Source organism: Lipophrys pholis (assembly GCF_963383615.2).
Source record: "Lipophrys pholis genome assembly, chromosome: 18".
Lineage (NCBI taxonomy): Eukaryota > Metazoa > Chordata > Actinopteri > Blenniiformes > Blenniidae > Lipophrys > Lipophrys pholis.
This window is the reverse complement of record NC_137646.1, coordinates 11391298-11410420: the sequence shown is the minus strand read 5'-3', so window position 1 is coordinate 11410420 and position 19123 is coordinate 11391298. Positions and strand designations below refer to the sequence as shown.

At 42.0% G+C, this 19123-nt stretch overlaps 2 protein-coding genes across 2 annotated transcripts; both read left to right on the top strand.

Moving 5' to 3' along the window:
• The first annotated feature begins 589 nt into the window (after positions 1-589).
• LOC308123495 (protein S100-P-like) lies at positions 590-970 on the top strand. The gene is made up of 2 exons (XM_080486007.1): positions 590-750; positions 782-970. Exons 1-2 carry the CDS (start codon positions 608-610, stop codon positions 927-929), a joined length of 291 nt encoding a protein of 96 aa, XP_080342133.1. The 5' UTR covers positions 590-607; the 3' UTR covers positions 930-970.
• Positions 971-4300: 3330 nt separating this feature from the next.
• LOC308123915 (protein S100-G-like) lies at positions 4301-5109 on the top strand. Its single transcript, XM_080486659.1, has 2 exons — positions 4301-4569; positions 4919-5109. The coding sequence occupies exons 1-2, from the start codon at positions 4423-4425 to the stop codon at positions 5060-5062; spliced, it is 291 nt and encodes a 96-aa protein (XP_080342785.1). The 5' UTR covers positions 4301-4422; the 3' UTR covers positions 5063-5109.
• Positions 5110-19123: the final 14014 nt, after the last annotated feature.

The window sequence follows — 19123 nt, the reverse complement described above, 5'->3', positions numbered from 1 at the left end:
ATGAGACACTGCTGCTGTTAATGTGAATATTGAATTATCAAGTCCACAATGCAGTAATATGATAAAAAAAAATAAAAAAACGGCCACAATTCGCCCTTCATACAGTATATTTGAAGCACGTTGGAGGAGTTTCTTAAAATGTGAGTGTGCAGTCATAAACTTTGAACACTTTTCACACCTTCCTTTACTTTCCACCTTCATGAATTAAATAATTATCAAGTAATCTCCATACTCCAAGGTCCAGATGAATCAAATCACAGATTTTACTGCCTTCGTGTAGCGCAAAAGAAAAAGAGAAAAGGCCGTCGCCTTGAATCAAGACGTCAATGATTGAACTTGGCCTTTCAAGTGATGTGTGCCTTTGGTTTGGTACGCTCTCAGGTTGTGTTGATACAGACGGAGCCAACAACTCTGACAAACACTCAGCAAAAATACAGCCTTAGGGTCAACCGCGCCGCCCAACCCCCCCCCCCCCCCCCCCCCTTCCCCCGGTTCTCCAGAGGTATAGAAAAAGACACACCTCTCTAAGTTTCAGCTACTCCCTGCACTACAGCCCGAGCTGGTTGTCACCATCCAGACGGTACCATCCACCCACACAGCAGCGACCATGACCCAGCTGGAGACGGCCATGGCCATCCTCATGAAGGTCTTCGACACGTACGCCGCGGCCGATGGAGACAAGGACACACTGTCCAAAGCCGAGGCCAAAACTCTGCTGGAGAAGGAGCTGCCTGGACTTCTGAAGGTACCGTGTCGTAGGAGTTGATCTTGACACGTTCAGATATCTTCATTTGTGGAACCCGGGGGAGGTGGAGGCGTTGCTGAAAGGTCTGGATTTTAACGGCGACGCCGTGGTGGACTTCAATGAGTTTGTGATACTGGTTGCTGCTCTTACCTGTGCCTGCCATGGCCGCAGCTGCAAGAAATGAGAGGCCCAACGCTGGAGTGGAGTCCAACAGCAGCGATATCAAACCTGTTGTTACATTTCACTGTGACGTCTGAATAAAACAGTTTACCTGTCCATGGTTGTCAGGTGTGGAGTCATCTATTGCACGAATAAGCACATTTTGTTGAGTATTGGATACTACAGGAATAGTGACGCTTTCAAAACACATAGTAAAATCCAGTAAATACACAATCAGTATATATTCTTTTCTTTCTTTTTTTTAACAACTATAGTACTGTACCTGGTACCTGGCTGTTCTCATGGAATGTTTGTAACTTGGGGCTGAAACGCCAGAGGAGGAATCGTAACAGTCAGACATAACAGCCCTTCTTTAGTGAGCTGGTCTGACTGCATGTTTCCTTCAGTTGCTCTGACTATGCAAGGAAAGCACCATCGTCTCCATGGCAACCACAGGCCATAACGCAATCCCACCAAATAAAATCAGCGTTTTCTCGTTCACCACACATTCAACATGCCGACGGACCACGCGGCTGCTAATTAGCCTCAAGCTAACAGTGCTAATAACACAAGATGGTTGATCAAAAAACACTAAACGGATTCACTCTGATGCAAGCAGGTGTTTTTAAAGACGTTTTCAGGGTTTCAACAAGTTATCGTCCCTGTAACACTAGCGTTAGGTACTCTGTGCTCTCTCTCTCTCTCTCTCTCTCTCTCTCCTCTCTCTCTCTCTCTCTCTCTCTCTCTCTCTACCCCACCATTTCTCCCTCTCTCTCTCTCTCTCTCTCTCTCTCTCTCTCTCTCTCTCTCTCTCTCTCTCTCTGCAGGATCACTGACAGTGGTTCTGGAAGTTTGTCTGAGATTTTTTCAATCCAGCTTTATTTGCAGAGCACAATGGAAAACAACAACTAAGGTTGATCAAAGTGCTTTGCAGTTTAATAATAATAATAATAATAATTATTATTATTATTATTATTATTATTATTATTATTATAATTATAATAATTATAATAATAATTAAATAGTCTGTGCACTATAAAATGTAATAAGTTCAGTTTACTGAAGAAACTTGAGCTTTAAGTCTCAGCAACTTAATTAAGCCAAGAACAGTTGTACAGAGAAACAGAGAACAGAGAAATTAGTAAACCTATGGACTTAAATAAAGTAAGCACAACAAACAATTTGTTTTCAGAGTTGTTGTTTTTTATCATCCATCTTTTATCCCGCTTATCCCTCCAGCGGGGTGCCGATACCAGCCTCCTGTGGGCGAGGGCGGGATCCACCCGGGACGGGTCACCATTCTGTCACATGCAGGGAAAACAACCACACACACTCACATTCACACCCAGGGGCAATTTAGCGTCACCATTTAACTTCACATGCATGTTTATAGACTGTGGGAGGACACACACACACACACACACACACACACACACACACGGGGGGGGGGGGGGGGGGGATGGAAGCACTGAGGCAAGAGTGCTAACCACTGTATGCTGCCCAGCCCACATTATACAATATATACAAATTATAAATTTTGCAAGAAATAAAACTATTCAATACAATTAAATATAATGCCACGATACTGCAGTGTCAGCAGAAAGTCTCCTCCTCTGAGTCTGGCTCTACAAGTTTCTTCCTGTCAAAAGGGAGTTTTTCCTTTCCTCTGCTTGCTCGGGTGGAATTCTTTTGTTTTTTCTCTGTAAAAGTGCCTTTAAAACACTTTGTTGTAATTGGCGCTGCAGAAATAACATTGATTTTAACAGGACAAATTCAAAAATCCAGAAATTAAAAAGAAAAACGCTGGAATGACTTCAAACAAATGAAAAGATAATCTGCCAAACAACAGGTGAGTTAATGATTGTATAAGTAAACCTTGGTGACAAACACAGGAAGTGAATCAGACGATAATGTACCTGGGTACAAATTACAGCAAGGAGTGAGGCCAAAACAGAAAATTTGTCAATATCCAGGATGTGGCCTCTGAAGAGACTTGTTCTTTAAAAAAAAACAACTAACTGTGGTTTCAGTTTCATCTTTCTATTCGTTTTCATGTTGAGATTTCTCGGAAATACTTTAACTGAAGCTGTAAAAAAGCACATCATTTTCGTTAAAGCATAGGAAAACACTTTCTTTACACTCCAGTATATACACAATACACTACTTTTGAATTCATGATTAAACTTTGCATGTAACAATGCAATTATTTACTTATATAAATTCTAATCACTGTCCTGCAGTAGTAATAATGGATTTTGTACAATGTAATTCAAAAATATTACAGACACATGAATGACAAACAAAAACTACAAAGCTTCTAAAACACTCTGGCTATCACATGTCAATACATTTATAAGTTTTCTTTGTCCGATCCCTCAGTAGAGTGAATTCTACGGAAGAGTTTTAGGGCCACTGAAGAAAAAAAAAAATTCAGAGGCTAAAAAAACCCCAAAAACCTTCGTGGCCCCAGAAAAAGTCGAAAATCAAAGTCGAGATTCTTTTTTTTTCACGGAGAGACGTCTATCCATCCCTCATCATTTGCCCGTAGATGTGAATTCCCATTAAATCACTTAATTGTGACTATATCGGGTTGCTTACTGCTTATGGACATGTGATTTTACACAGGATTTCCTTGATTAATAAGAACACATTTAAATAAGCAGCCCGGGATCCCTGCCTTTGTCCTTCGTACTCGACGAACTTCCGCGACGGAACGAGGCAGCAGGCTGCTCTGTCTCTTCTGGTCCTGATACTGATGACAACTGCACCGTGTTTATGAGCTACATTCTGTCTTGGAGCATCTTTTCACCACTTCATTAAACCGCCTGATGCATTTTGAGGAAACAGTCACACGCGCTGGCATGTGGATGGACGGGTTTTTTTTTCCACCGTGAAAAAAAAAATCTCGACTTTGATTTTCGACTTTTTCTGGGGCCACGAAGGTTTTTTTTTTTTTTTTTAGCCTCCGAATTTTTTTTTTCTTCAGTGGCCCTAAAACTCTTCCGTAGAATTCAATCATTGAGCAGACTAAAAAAAAAAACATTTTTGTAGTACCTCTCCATCGAACTGCACCCAGATTGCAACCATGGTTTGCTTTGGTTTGGTTTGAAATGTTTATTTCGAATATATCAAGGTACGAAACAAAAAAAATAAGGAAAAAAAGAAAAACAACAACAAAGTTTTCCTCTCAAATAAATAAATTAATTAATAACAGTCACACCCACACCCACACCCACAGCCACACACACACACACACACACACACACACACACACACACACACACACACACACACACACACACACACACACACACACACACACACACACACACAACCATAGCTGATGTTTGGCACGTCAGGCAGCGTGACGTCAGCTCCTGAGGCGTGCCGCCCATTGTTAGCTCCAAGCCTAGTTCAAAAGGTATAAAAGCAGAGAGACTGCTCAGCCTTTCACTTCGCACTCGTCTGCCTTTTGTCTTCTTCATCCCAACTGTACTATCCACCCGTAAAGCGGAGCCATGGCACAGAAGACACGGTTGCAGAATTGCATTGAGGATCTCTCGGCCATCTTCAAGAAATATGCAAGCGAGGACGGAGACAGCGAGACGCTGTCCAAAGCGGAGGCAAAGAAACTTCTGCTGAACGAGATGCCTGAACTGCTGGAGGTACGGTACAACCCTCTGGAGAACGTTGGCCTTGCTGAGGAGAGCATAAGCTCTGTTTCATCAAAGTGTTCAGTTTCAGATGGTTCCAGGCAGTTTTAAGAATTCTGACAGGTTATGGGACATTAAGCCTTTTATCTGTAACCACACCCACAGGGATTAACCATCCCAATGTTGCAGGAGTCTTGCAAACGGAACTGTATTAAAGTTGCCTTTGTCATACTCTTAAAAACTTGGTGAAACAATCACACGCAAAGTTTGAGTTCCTGTTATACTTTCAACCTGTATGAAAAAATGTTTCAAGAATTCAGGAAACTGTAAATATCCGGTGCTGTGTCATTGGTCTTCACAGAAAACCAGCGACATGGACAAAGTGAAAGAGATAGCGGACGATCTGGATATGGACGGCGACGGCAAGATCGATTTCATCGAGTTCATGACGATGGTTATGACTTTGGGCTTCATGTGCCACCTGATGGATCAGGAAGAGAAGTGATGATACCAAAACCCTGTGACATCTGAATAAAGCAGTCTGTTTAACTACATGGTTGTCCAATGTGTAATGGGAAAGAATTGCATTCACACGGAGACACAACTGGAAAAAAAAACCCCTCATGATTTCTGCATTAAAAAAAATTATTTTCTGTCAATACCAAACACAATGTATACATTGCACTGAATTCAAAGTGAACATGCTTAATGTGAAGTTGTGAGGATTCTTAATGTTTTTCCCGTGAACGTTAAAAGGTTTTTTTAAGCTTGGTTCAGCTCTTGTCTGCACTTGTTCTGGCAGCTGACTCAATACCTCATACTAGTATCGATATCAGTGCATCAGTAATTATTATTTTTATGTTAGATTATTTATTTTATTCATTGGCAAAGGAAAATGTAAATAAATAAAACAATACCAAACCAAAGTTTCCAAAGTTATGAATGAAAGGGAACAGAAAGAAGCATGGACTTACATACAGTGCCCCTTTATATCACACGATCCAATAAAAACATACAACAAACAAACAAAATGACTACACGGTCACTTTCACCTATTTCTACCATGGCCAAAACACACTTCTGTTACTTTTGAAATTCTTGCGTGTTATTTAGATTCTTCTGATTGGTTCCAGAAATGGACCCCTTTACAGAAATGCAGCGTTCCATTCATTTTGTCCTAAATACATTCATATATACAGATACATAATATATATAAACTTTGTTCACAGGCATTATACCTAATTTACAGAATAGTATAATCTGTTATGTCATGATTTATTTATTTACATTTTTACACTGATCACCTTTATTGCTCTTTATCGGATGTTTGTTTTACTGGTATTTCCCCAAACTTCCACACTGTAGGTCAGATATGGAACAAGCAGTGCATTATATAACATGAGCAATGCTTTGCTGAGAAGGAGAAGGAGAGGAAGGCCCAAATGGAATATGTGGCCAACATTTGGGGGTTTGCAAGAAAAGAAGAATGGTGCATTCCCAACAATAAGCAGTAAAACCACAGCACAATAATTGTAGGTGCAAGACTAAATGTGAGATGCAACTGTGGAGGGTGGAAATTATTTCAAAGGTCTTGCCGTGGTGGTCAAATAGTCTGAATCTCGCTTGAGCGAGTCCTTGAAAACCAAAAGCCACAACAGTTCCTGCCTCACCAGGACAGTTCAAAACCCTTTTCATCAAAAGTAATTCCTAAAAATGTATTTACATGCACTGGATCAATTTGTTTACCATTAACAGAATGGTAAACATTCAGGCCTTTTTTCAGTTAGTGGGTGTTAGAGCCCTGGAGACTTTCCCGACATACAGGAATTAGAACTGCCAGTCACTTCTAAAAGGTTGGGCAGGCTTTGCGTCGTAAGATTGACGGGCAACTTCCTCTGAAAGGATGGGCCGTCAACCTCCGAGTGGAGAATCTTTGTCCTGGATGGTACATACGTCCACCGACGTGGTAGAAGAGGGGAAAATGAAATGTTATCTGCTTTGCTGCAAATTCATACTGAATCTCAAACCAAACACATTTAAAGGCGCCAAGATTAACAATAGTTGGGTCAAAAAGGGACTTGATAAAAACATTTATTTGTAAAAAGAAAAAAAGAACCAATAATCTATTATCATATTTCCTGGACTATCTGTCAAAAAAATGTTCTATGAAAAGAAAAAAAACAACATTTAAGTCAAGTCTCACACACTCTGAATTCTTTCTGCTTCTCGTTCTGGTTTTTGATGCACATTTGATCAGTTTGACGATAAAAATTCTGCCGCATATATTTTTATTTGGCAAAATATTTCTTGCTCTGTTAGTCAAATACAGCAATAATGTAGGTTTTCTGTGGTACTGTAGTAGTATTCTTTTGTCATTACAGTGACACCTCATGGTCCAAGATGATATGCATGAGAGTATTTTGATAAGCCTATTTGACCAGACACACAGCTAAAAACAAGTGAGACTTTTCTGTAGGGTTGGACCTCACAGGCCAGGACCTCTTGAAAGATCAGAGGTCCGAAATCCTGCTTCTGGAGAGTCCCTGTCTTCATGTTTAATTCACCAAGCTCCCGGGACATCCCGATGAGGAGCTCCTCTCTTCACATGACTTCTGCATTACATGGATGGCTCTGGGCTTCGAAAATGTGTTACTATGAGTTCATAGTAAATCATTAATACACAAGGTAAAATAACTTGGTTCGTACAAGGTAATAAAACGTTCCAACAAAATATTAACAAGAAAAAAACAACACCTGTTGGGACTTTAGGTTTATACCTTGAATGGCACCACCTATCGATCCTGAGGTTCATCTCCTCAATGGCGAATGGCTGGATGTGATTAATAGTGAAGTGATTATATACTGTGTGTGTATATATATATATATATATATATATATATATATATATATATATATATATATATATATATATATATATATATATATATATATAAGCTAAGTCGCAAACTTGTGCAGAGTAACGGCTTGGGAATTGCTGAGACACGTTCAGATGCTCACAGGATGAAGACGTCTGAGAAGATCTTGTGTGAGCGGTCAGAGCAGCGGTTTCTGAATCGGGGTGTCGTCGCTACACAAACAATCGTCTCAGCGCTCGCAGGTTGAGGGTTTGAAGGCAACAAGAAAAGAACTCGGAGCTCAGTGCTCTTACAGCTTTAACGTGTAAAAGATTGGACCAAAGAAAATAACATGGAAAACCAGCTCAGCTGTCAAGGGCGGAGCGATTTGCTTGACTTCAGTCCAGGGGCGACTGGTCATTAGGGGCAGGTGGAGCTGAACGCCACCTGGTGTCATCAGAAAGAACTGCATGCAAACTATGCTATTAATTCTTTAAGATTTCCGACAATATTTTCTTATCTGTGAATAAAACTTCCTCTTATATGGCACATAATTACTGTGTGAGGACTGTACTCCCTGGGTATTGGTCAAAGCCCCACTAACAACGTCATTTAGATGCTCAGAGCTGATTGGCTGGCGCTGATTTGGGTTGCTTCACAGAACCGGAGCCAGTCATCACAAATAGCGGCTTGTTTGCAGCTCAAGCTAATAAACAGTTATTATGTCGAGTTTGAAACTCTTACTTTAGCGGAGGAACTGGTAAACGAAGTGCTGCGGTGACCAAGAGTTTCTAAGAATCTCAAATATTTGCAGTTTTACCGGTGGTGTAGCAGTAGACCTTCTGTTTTTGAAATAGCATGACCTGGTTCAATTGCTATTATTGGCTTTTTTTTGTTTGTTTAAATTTTTTTTTTTTTTTAGATCGGTTATCTCCTGGCTCAACATTTTTACGGGATCAACGCCTATATGGTTGTAATAATGTTGTGGCTAAAAGGTTGTGCACACACTGTACTTTGGAATTCAGCAGTGTTACTAGACCTGAAATAAAATCTTGCCCCACCAAGTATTTACACCTAGAAACGCCACCGCTTCTGTCCCAAGTTCTGGTAAATACTGTTCCTGTTCATCATCGGTTTCCTTTGAATACAGCCAACGGCTTCAACTGTCTTACTGGACTGACGAGTTGGGGTTAGGGTTAGGCCCCGCACATAAACGTTGGCTGGGCGTGTTTCCAACCAACTGTCATGGACTGCCAACACCTCAAACGTGGTGAAGAAATCCCACCAGAGCACATTCGGGAGCATGCTATTGGACTGCATCACCGTGTGGTTCATCGTGCCTGAGCTCCCTCACCTGGACACGCTGTCTGACAGCAGACTGAGGATGAAGGCCGAAGACATTTTAATGGCGACCACACACCCCGGCAACTCCTTTGAGCCGCCACCTTCTGGGAAGCAGCTCAGAACAATACAGTCGAGCGAAAAAACCCATCTGAAACACGGCTTCTAACCTACTCTCGCTGTGGCTTCCGTCACACCCCGCCCCCCTGCTGGGACACACAACACACACAGCCCACACACTCCAGACTGTGTGTGGAACCACACACACAAAAGAACTGACTACACGCCACACCCATCTACCTCACCTGCAACTTCACACAATGTGCTACCTGTTCATACTTTTTAAATTGAAAATATTGAAAGAGGAAAAGACGTGGGCAAATTCATTTTACATCGTATACTGAGAATAAAAGTATTCTGATTGTGGCTGGAGGTGGTCTTCTCTGTTCTTCCTCTTGTCGTCTCGCATGCAGGTATGCACAATAATCCACCTGTCAAGAAGAAGGTGCGTTGATGCTGTTGTATGGTTTCTGCCATTCGTCATGTGCTTGGTTATGTTACGTGAACACTGCTTGAGTCTGGTATATACATATCCTCCTGTTGCAGGAGTATAAACTGTTTTCACACAGAAACAGACTCATGCATATGATATTGTACGTCTTAGCATGACGTACAAGAAAAAAGAATTGCACATTTTTTTAAACTGATTTCTAGCTTTTTAGTCAGAATTCTCATTTTTCTGCTATCATTTCTCCTTAATGGAGAATAAATGCATCATTTTATTTGATTTTAATGTAAAAAATCACAGAAGAAAATCAGCAGTGAGATAATAGTCAGAAATGTATTTATTTTTTAAATAATGAAGGACTATTTTCTTGCTGAAGCCTGTTTTATTTATTTTTTTTATTTTTAATTTTACAGTCACAGAGGCTTCACTGTAATTTTCAAACTGAAAGTGTTCTTACATAACTCACTTTGAGAGTAGAAAAGTCTCATGTGTTCATGCTGGTATTTGAAATTCAAGTTTCAGCTTGTTTCTATTGAGTTCCTATTTTTATGAATAGCTCAAGGGCTTCAGCTGCTGTTAATCTCACCTCAGCTCATGAAATCAGTAGTGTTGCATGAATCCCATCCTTAAATGTTCATTACAGCCATTGTTTCTCATGATATAATAAAAACTACACTGGAGCTGAGAATAGATCTGCTTTATTTACAGCATGGGACAGATTGAGGAGATTCAAAGATACGTTTTGGGATCTGCAGCTTGGTTAATCCTCTGTTAATCCCACTGTGTGTTACTTTCTGTGTGTAGGCCAGGCCAGGTCAGTGCTGAAACAGGGAGCAGCCGCAGTGTTTCTGCAGAGCTCCTGTGCTGCCCTCCACTGGCTGAAACACTTTGTACACTTCAGGTGATGATCTCCATCCTGACTGGAAACACATGTGGTGGGATGGGAGCTGATCGGAGCTGTTTGTGAAACACAGCCAGCCTGTAATCGGCTTGAAGCTCAGACTTTCACTCTCTCACTTCCTCTTTGGGGCATTATGGGGGCATTATGGGGGCATTATGGGAGGGATTAAGTGTCCAGAGTGGAGGAGGATGTGGCTCTGGAGTCAGGAGATACAGGTGAGAAAGGAAAGTGTGTATATCCTAAAATTCTCGTGTTCACAGACATCTAAGGACCTAAGGAATCGACTATGTATATATAAATAGATAATTGGATAAATATATATGTATCTATACACATGGAAATAAAGTGGGCAAAAGTATTCCGTTGTATTTCCAGAGGGTTGCAACGCTGTCTGTCCAGTTTGTCAGCAGGCTGATCCCACTAGATTACAAGTTTCGAGGTTTGCCATCAGGAGCAGCCACCGAATTTTACATTTATTATTCCATCTATTGTGTTTCGACCAGCAGTTTGATCCTTTTTGCACCAATGCCTGAGACCAGGCGCTGGACAGACTCACTACACCATCTTGTGGTATAAAGTGGCATCACAGTTTTGCCACTTTTGGTGAGCAACTGATTTTGTTGCCCCAAGAGGAAACAAATCCTGAAAAGTGTATCACTGTTGCACCAAGTGATATTAATCACATTATTGTTCAACATGTCATCAGATGTCTGACTTCATTGTGTCAGAATCATGAAAACCGTGATCGAGTTGGTGGAATAGTCTTTAAGAGTTTGATTATGTTACCCCAAGTAGAAGAATAATCAAAAATCTGAAGGGACAATAAAAAGTTTAAAATCCCCCCCCCCCCCCCCCCCCCAAGTGAAAAGTCCTCAAAGTTCTGACTTTGCTGTACAAAGAGGAGAAATGTTTCAAAGTGTGACTTTGCTGCCCCAAGTGGAGGAATCGTGCAAGACTGCCAACAGTCCCATCCCACTGATCAGACCTGTCGGGGAGTGTGTAGCGCAGAGGAAAGCAGAGGAAAAATCTTCTTCATGTGTTTTGATTCCAGAAATAGCTGCTGAGTCATTCTCCGGAGTCGCACATGCCCGGGATGACTCAAGCCTTCAATGTTCACTGTGAAAGTTATGGATCATCTGCTCCTCAAAGTCTCTGTCGATGGGCGTGGAACTCCTGAACCGGTCTCCCAGGACTGACCTGCGTGGAGGGCGAGCTCAGGCCAGCGCTTTGAGTACACAGACAGTTTCCAGGGCTCAGGCGACATCACCTCCGAGTTCCTCCCATACCGCGCATTCCTTTCAACTCGGCGTTGCCGAGCGCCGCCACCTCTGTCAAGCTGGATGACGATATCCATCTGCTCCCAAGGCTGAAGTCTCGCTGCGAGCGCAGGAGCCTGATTCACCGTCACGGGTTGTGCAGTCTGAAATCTGATAGCATATCGAAAGAAAACAACCGTCACCTTTGACCCACTCACAATCAGCTGGTTCATATTGCACATCTTCTCCTGCTTTCTATATTTGACAGTGTGAAATAGCAGTAAAGGGCCATATGAAAGGAAAAGAAATCCCTAAAATGTGAAACGTCTCATTTGGAAATCATTCTATTGTCAAACAAGGAGTGCTCTGAAGTAAGGTCATTCGTATTACCATTATATGATTTATAATCAAATACCTACGAAGAACTGGTGTGACGATAGGTTTGTGGAGTGAATGCTGATACCTGCCATACCTGAAGGACAGGTTCTAAAGGGCAGCGGCTCAGTGGTTCCCTTTGAACGCCTCTGGAGCGTTTGAGGGCAGCAAGTTTTTTTCAAATTGATGACAAATCGTATTAGATGTTGAATTAAAAAACAACAACATAAATAGACTATTTTTTGGGGGTCTATTTCAGTGGTGGAGTAATCCAAATTAAGGCCACGTTGACAAGACGATGGTTCAAATGAAAACGCGTCATTTTTGTCAACTCCTTTCAGAAAAGTTTTGTGCTTACACAGCAAAATTTTGGAAACGCTGAAAATGATGTGGTTTTCATGTTGGGCCACTAGTGGGTGCTGGTGTTTGTTTTTGTGATGAAATCACAAATATAGAGAACAATAAGCTATAAACATTAACACAGACATTCATATGAACTGACGACCAAGTTGGATTGTTGTTACAGTGACTGTCAACTATAAAACCACCAAGTCCCGGGAGAAGATAGACTGGGAGTCATGACACTCTGGAGGTAGACATTATTATTATTGTTCGGCTATTTGCACATTTTAAGATTCAAAATATTTACTATGGTTTCCCTGAGCATTTTCGAAAAATTCCACCTTTCGAATTGTTTTCAGAAGGCTGCGCTTTCGGTGGCTCCGAGCACCGTTGTCTTGTAAACAAACTCTTTTTATTTGTTTGCCGCTCCTTTGAAATCTCCCGTCTCCATTCTTGGCAGGGTTTTTTTTGTTTTTTTTATCAGGCGCCGATCGAAGAGGGTAAACAAGAGAATCCAATGGTGTCTGAGAATGAAAACCTGTTGGACTGACTATCAGAGGTGGTCTGTAAACAACAGGCAGGTTGAGAGAGGCCGAGCTATTTGCCTTGAGAGCAGGTTCGTGCCTGTGCCGTGCTGATAAGAGGCTCTCTCTGGAAGGACCGTGACCCCGCCGCGGAATCCACATTTTCCTGCTTTGGCAGCCGCTCTCCTGTGACGTAATTGAGCAACGTTTGTGCACCGTCCCGATGCAAACAGACCCGCTCTGTGTGTTTTTCCTGATTCCCTCACACACACACACACACACGCATACGCACGCACGCACGCACGCACGCACGCACGCACGCACGCACGCATGCACGCACACACACACACCGGGCTAAGCACATGACAAGGGGACTTTGTCCTTTTTTTTATCGTCAGCAGCTCAACAAACGTCCTTTGGAGCTGATACATTTACACATAGTCAGAGATACAGAGCCGTTACGTCACGCCACCCGCCAGGCACAGTTTTGAACCGGTTCACAGTCGTCTGGACACATTGCTCCGTTTAAAAACAGCTGGTACTTTTAGATCTCAGCTGATGGCGAGACGTGATGTAAACTGCGACGTCATCTCTGAGAGTAGTGTGTGACACCAAGGCTTTAGTCTGTAAAGTATAATAACACAGTTATGAGCATTGAAGCTGCTTGCTGATATTAGGGATGAGTCTTTACAGCTTTAATTTCATTTGTTGGTTAACAGTGTTGCTTCAAGTGCAATGCAGAACGGTTTCATCCCAGATAGACGCCAGTGTTTTTATTCCCAGATAGACGCTTCCCAGATAGACGCTTCCCATTTAGACGCCTTATTATAATAAGTTAATCATTTGTAAAATTTCCGTGACCTAGGATGAATAGTAATGTATTGTTACACAGAAAGAGATATAGTTCCTTTGAAAAAGTAACTCGTCATCAGTTTAAATACATAAGTCCACATCAGGAGACTCGTTTCCTTTTGAAAAAAAAAAAAAAAGACTCATGCAGGCTTGGTGCTGCTCCACCTCCTCGTCGCCGCTCTTACCACAACGTGGACCGCTGTCTGCAGAGGCTATGACTCAGTACAGGGATGGAGACCTCAGCACAGATGAATTCCCAGACACTGTCCAGCCCCTAGTTGCGCACTGCTAAAACAAATTGCCAGTAGTTGTTTGGCGTGAGTTGTACGTATTTGTTTATATATATTAATAAATTGTTAACTAAAAACATAAATGAGGACAAAAACAAGGTGACCTTTTGTTTGGTGTGTTCAGAGTTGCATCCTGTTATTAAGTGAAATGAAACGTCGGATGTGGTTTTCATTGATTTGGTCGAGAGCCGGGATGTCAAACCTAAGATATTAGTGATGCTGCAATGAACGCTGAGAAAATGGCCATGCTGTCCGGCTGAGGATGTAAAAACACCTATAATGCAACAGCTATAGGAGAAGAATTTTTTGGTCGGAATTTGAAAGTATTTTGCATCAGAAAGCTTCATTAAAATTTGCTTTAAATCAGTGCACATGCGCAGTAGCAGCACAGAACCCCACAGGCCCCACTTTCCTTCAGTCAGTCACGTCTCTCACCTAATCCACTTGGCTTAATTATTCCCACACCAGACACACCAGGAGTTTTGTCTCTCTTCATTCAACGTCCAGACCCCCTGGCGTTAGATTATCTGGAGGATTTGAGCTCTGCATTTGACGATAGGCAAAAACACCTAGGAATTCAGACCATCGGCTCAATGAATAAAAGCTACTGATGATCCCACGTGTACTTTTTGCTCTCTTTGTACAAATGTTCTGGGAATGTACACCTGTTGCCAGATCCTAGAAGATGATCTTCAACCTGCTAATGGGCATCGTTTTCAAAACTTTCTGGAACGGAATAACAAAGCGTTTTCACTTGAAATATTGTTGTGTAAACAGCTCGTCAAATTAATAGCTGAAGATGGTAAAAACAAAATAATGAAAATGGCAAAAAGAAAAAATAATAAGAACAAATCAACTAAAATGGCTAAAACAGTTTCAAAAACTTAAAAAAAACTCAAAAGTAATAGATTTCAATAATAATAATAATAATAATAATAATAATAATAATAATAATAATAATAATAATAGTAATACAATACAATACACCACTTACCAAGTGGACTACATAGAACACATTTCTGATGTTTTTTATTTAAATAATACCAGTAAATGTCAAAGATCTGTGATGTGAAATATATGTCACGTTGGGTGTTTATGGTACATTTATTTTGAATTTGACAATAAGTCAACAAGTCTGTTATTACTGTTTAATAACACCGATTCACCGATTTTCACAATGTATATATATGTTGATAATGTGGTTTATCAAAAACAAAAAATTCAGATTTGCTTTTTGTCTTAAAATAAGTGAAAAAAAGTTTAATAAATAGCATTGCCTCACTGGGGGGCTTCTCAACAAGTGACTGCAGGTGTATGAATCTGAACAACAGACTTCAGTACTTTAGTTAATTTCTAGCACTAAGAACTGCTGAAGGAAAACCATGACTGAACCATATTCTGATTTTTGTACACGGTACAAATGTGTCTGTTCTCTTAGCAACTCAAGCATTTCTAGTGTCATAAACTTTCTGAAATATTCCAGAGGAGTAAGAACTTTGTTTGGAAGTGTGATATGTGGTCCTTTGAATGTGCACTTTAGGGGCTTCAAAAGGTTTTGTTCTCCACGAAAATGTTTTATTTCCATGGACAGTTCCTTGGATTTTGTCGTCCTGTGTGGTATCTTAACTAAATCATTGTCTGAATCACCACTGTCACTGGACTCATCACTCTCCATGTCTTTGTTCTTGGGAGTGTGATTAGAGTCGCCAGGATCTTTCTGTCATCGCATCCCTCAAACCCGCTATTATCTCCTAAGATGATGTCCAGTTCATCCTGAACAGTGTAGCACTTTTTTTTAATCCATATTACAAATAAAAAAAATTAAAATAAAAACAATTACAATAAAATTAGAGCTGCAGGGGATAGTAAATTTTTGTTTTTTTTAATAGCAGACCTGCAAAAATTGTTTTGTTTTTATATTTGTTCAAATGCACTTTGACTAGAACAACAGAACATATTTTAATTCAAAACAGTTGAAACAATTGAGAGGATTGTTCAAATTTTTGCTTTTGTGACACATTTGTCACATCAAGTTTTTTTATGACAATTTTCAGGCCAAAAGCCCGATGTGACGTATTCATCACAGCCATATTTTCTTCAATTGTTTTAGATTAATTAGCTCAAACAATTTGGTCAGAATAGGTTAACTGTATTGTAGGACTTCCTATTAAAGCATTAGACAAGGTAAATGGGTTCAAACTTAACTTTAGTATAAAAAAAATTAAAAATGCTTCTGAAAATTAGCTACCTCCTTCACTTTTGTTAGCAAGCTACGCCAGCATTTTCAGGAAGTCACATCCTGCCACAGTCACATGACTGTCACATGACAACCATACTAGGATGTTAAGTCGATGTCACTTAGGGACTTAATGAGTTTAGTTCAAGCATAAAGTAGTATAAGTAAGATTTTAGGTCATTTAAAGTGTCGGTGACCCCCGTGTCATAGTGGGTCCTTCTGGGTTCAAATTTGTAACATAAAACACAGTTTTGATATATATATTTTAAAAAAATCAATGATATATTGCTACACTCTTACGAGCTGTGTTATCCTCATTTTAAGGGTTAAACTTGTTTTGTGGCTCCAGAGTTGTTATATTTGTTGGAAAGTTGGAGAAAACGTTATCGAAGATAAAGTTTTGCAGATCATGACGGGATCCTGGATCCATGACAGGAGACGTTGGGCTGCATCAGGACTGGTTATATGTTTATTTTAAACCCGTTTAAGGTTCAGTGTCAGAAATGACACCCTTTATCAAGAAAGACCCTTTAAGCTGCACCGGGAGTTAAATATGACCTTCGTTTTTTTGTTCGCCGGGATCTTTTTTCAGAGCGATCTGGAGGATTTGAAAAAGTTTGACTTCATGGGCCGTCTGGCAGCTTTGTGAGCGCAGACTGGCTGATTGATTTACACAGTCTGACCCGCTGATTGAACCCCCCCCCCCCCGTTAGTGTGATAACCGAGTGCGGTGGGTCACATCGAGTGCTAACGACTCCCCACCACAAAGACAGCAGATATCACAGCGCCGCCGCTGACCTTTCACACCACACAAAGTATCCGGACAGCCGCTAAAGAAGGAACTCGGCGACCTGCTGTGGAAGCATTCGCAGCTGCTGGAGGGAAAATCTTTACCACTGGCGAAATCGCAGACATTAAAATGGAAACTGAGCCTCTAAAAAATAAGTTCAAGCAAAGGTCGACCACTTGGTGGAGGAAGAGAAATGACCAAATGAGGAAAAATACAACGGAACAGGATGAAAACGATCACAATTGCTGACAAGCAGACAGTTACAATGGAGACGAAGTCGGTGCATTTTCAAGAAGTTCCACCTTGAGAAGTTTTCAGTGACTCCCGAGTGCTGTTGTTGTGTAGACGGACACCCAAAACGCAACGGAAGATTTGCATTTCCACTTGAAAATCTTGTGGAAACGAGGGGCTCAACCGGTTTATCTACAGATCTTCCAGATAGTCGACACCACCTGTGGTCAGGAATGTCTTCGCAGCACATGCAACCCCAACACAGAATTTTGAAAGGCCTAAGACGGCATCAAGGCAACGGATTGTGCTTAAGCCCGCCTTTATATCATCACTTTCAAACACAGTCTACGTTTTTTTTTTTAATAATGAAGGAATGTTGATACATTTCTGGTCTCTTTATGCGGAACTGGGCTGGACGTAGGTTTCACTGTATTATGCCCCGTTTGCGCAGCACAAAAAGTGCAGGGATGAAAAAAAAAAGCCAAATCTGGTGCGTTTCCTCTGCAGAAAGTAAGCGGGGTTTAGAGCTCCGCAGGTACGTGACATTGCAACAGTAGTCTCAGCCGGGGTGGTTGATCTGGACCTTGCATCACGTTGCGTCTGGAGCCGCTGGCCGGTGCACCGTAGCTCTGTGTCCGCACACACCGGCAGGTTCCAGAACTCCATTGGGGAACCGGCGCTCCAGGGCCGGCCAGTGTGTCCAGACACGCGGCGGCCCGCGCATTGGCGCACCGGCCAGCAATGCGACGTGACGCGATAAGGGGGCTCGGTAGTGCATCGGAGCTGCTTGGAGCTGCTTGGAGCTGGCCTACACACATCCGCGGCCGCCTCCGAGCTCCGATCCCAGTTCGATTACGGCCGTAGCGTCTGCTCCCGAATCCTCGTCTCCCTCCCTGCCTCGCTTCTGCTCTTTCGGGACCAACATGAAAGTTACGCTGCAAAAAACAACCAGTGTGCAAAGCTGAAAATGTTAACAACAGAGGATTCATACAGCCGACATCTGAATCTCTGAATCTCTGACCAATCAGTAGACCCGTTCAGTTGTCCTGAGTACCCCAAATGAAGAGTGACGGAAAAGCGTCAACCTTTGGAGAGCTTATTTCGGTACCATCAACAATTCTTTCTGTGGAAACCTGAACTGTACCGGACCACACCACTCCATTCCTGCACTTTTTGTGTGGCAGAAACGGGGCTTTAATGATGTACCTTGAATGTCATTTGGATGTCTGCTTAAGGCCCCGTTGACACGACAATGTTTCATGTGCCAACACCTAATCCGTTAATAAAAGGGGTGTGTTTACACTGCAGCACTGGACATGCTGAAAGCCATGTACTTATAGATTCACCAAATCAGCATGAAATGTGAGAAGAAACACAGGAAGAATCCACACAGAACCAGGATTAATCTTCCTCTAACCGCGACACTGCTGTGCAGGCCATTGGTCTGACTGCTGCAGGTGAATGCAAAGAGACTCTTTGTTTACTTCATCTCTTTCATTATTTGGATTCATAATCATCTGCTGTTTTTCCAGAAATGCTGTTTTGCAGTTCGTTCCGGAGCAATTAGCGCTGCAGCTTTCCACACGAGGCTGAATTATTTAAAGCTGGTATGAAATAGGCAGCTCAGCGTGCCAGAGAGGAGTCCTCGCCTCTGAACTGAGGGTGGAACTCTGCAGGCTCGTTACCTCTGCAAGACGCAGCATGACCACAGTAACAGAGTCAGGTGGAAATGCGTGCGCGGCGTCTTGAGAGGAGCTCATTGTTATGGTGGAGGGCCTGAGGTGACACATTGTGCGCAGGCCGAGCGCCAGCTGAGGTATTGCACAAGACCCAGCACAGGAAGCTGAACATCAGCGGGCCTCACAGACCGAGAGCAGACAGACAGGTCGTGATGGCCAGGAAGAGGAACCACAGTCATGTGGCTGAGACGAGAGGCGGGACTGGAAATCTTCCCCAAACATGCCGATTGGCCACGTTCATGAATGCTCCGAGCTGTGATTGGTCCCCTCGTGGGCAACTATTTAAAACCTGTAGAAGGATTAGCGTCATGAGAACTGTGTCAACT

What these genes read in the sequence shown, in the direction of transcription:
- LOC308123495 (XM_080486007.1), top strand. Translation starts at nt 608, where the DNA reads ATGACCCAGCTGGAGACGGCCATGGCCATCCTCATGAAGGTCTTCGAC. An exon ending in CCTGGACTTCTGAAGGTACC is followed by an intron (nt 751 to 781) that starts GTGTCGTAGGAG and finishes TGACACGTTCAG; the next exon opens with ATATCTTCATTTGTGGAACC.
- LOC308123915 (XM_080486659.1), top strand. Translation starts at nt 4,423, where the DNA reads ATGGCACAGAAGACACGGTTGCAGAATTGCATTGAGGATCTCTCGGCC. An exon ending in AGATGCCTGAACTGCTGGAG is followed by an intron (nt 4,570 to 4,918) that starts GTACGGTACAAC and finishes TGGTCTTCACAG; the next exon opens with AAAACCAGCGACATGGACAA.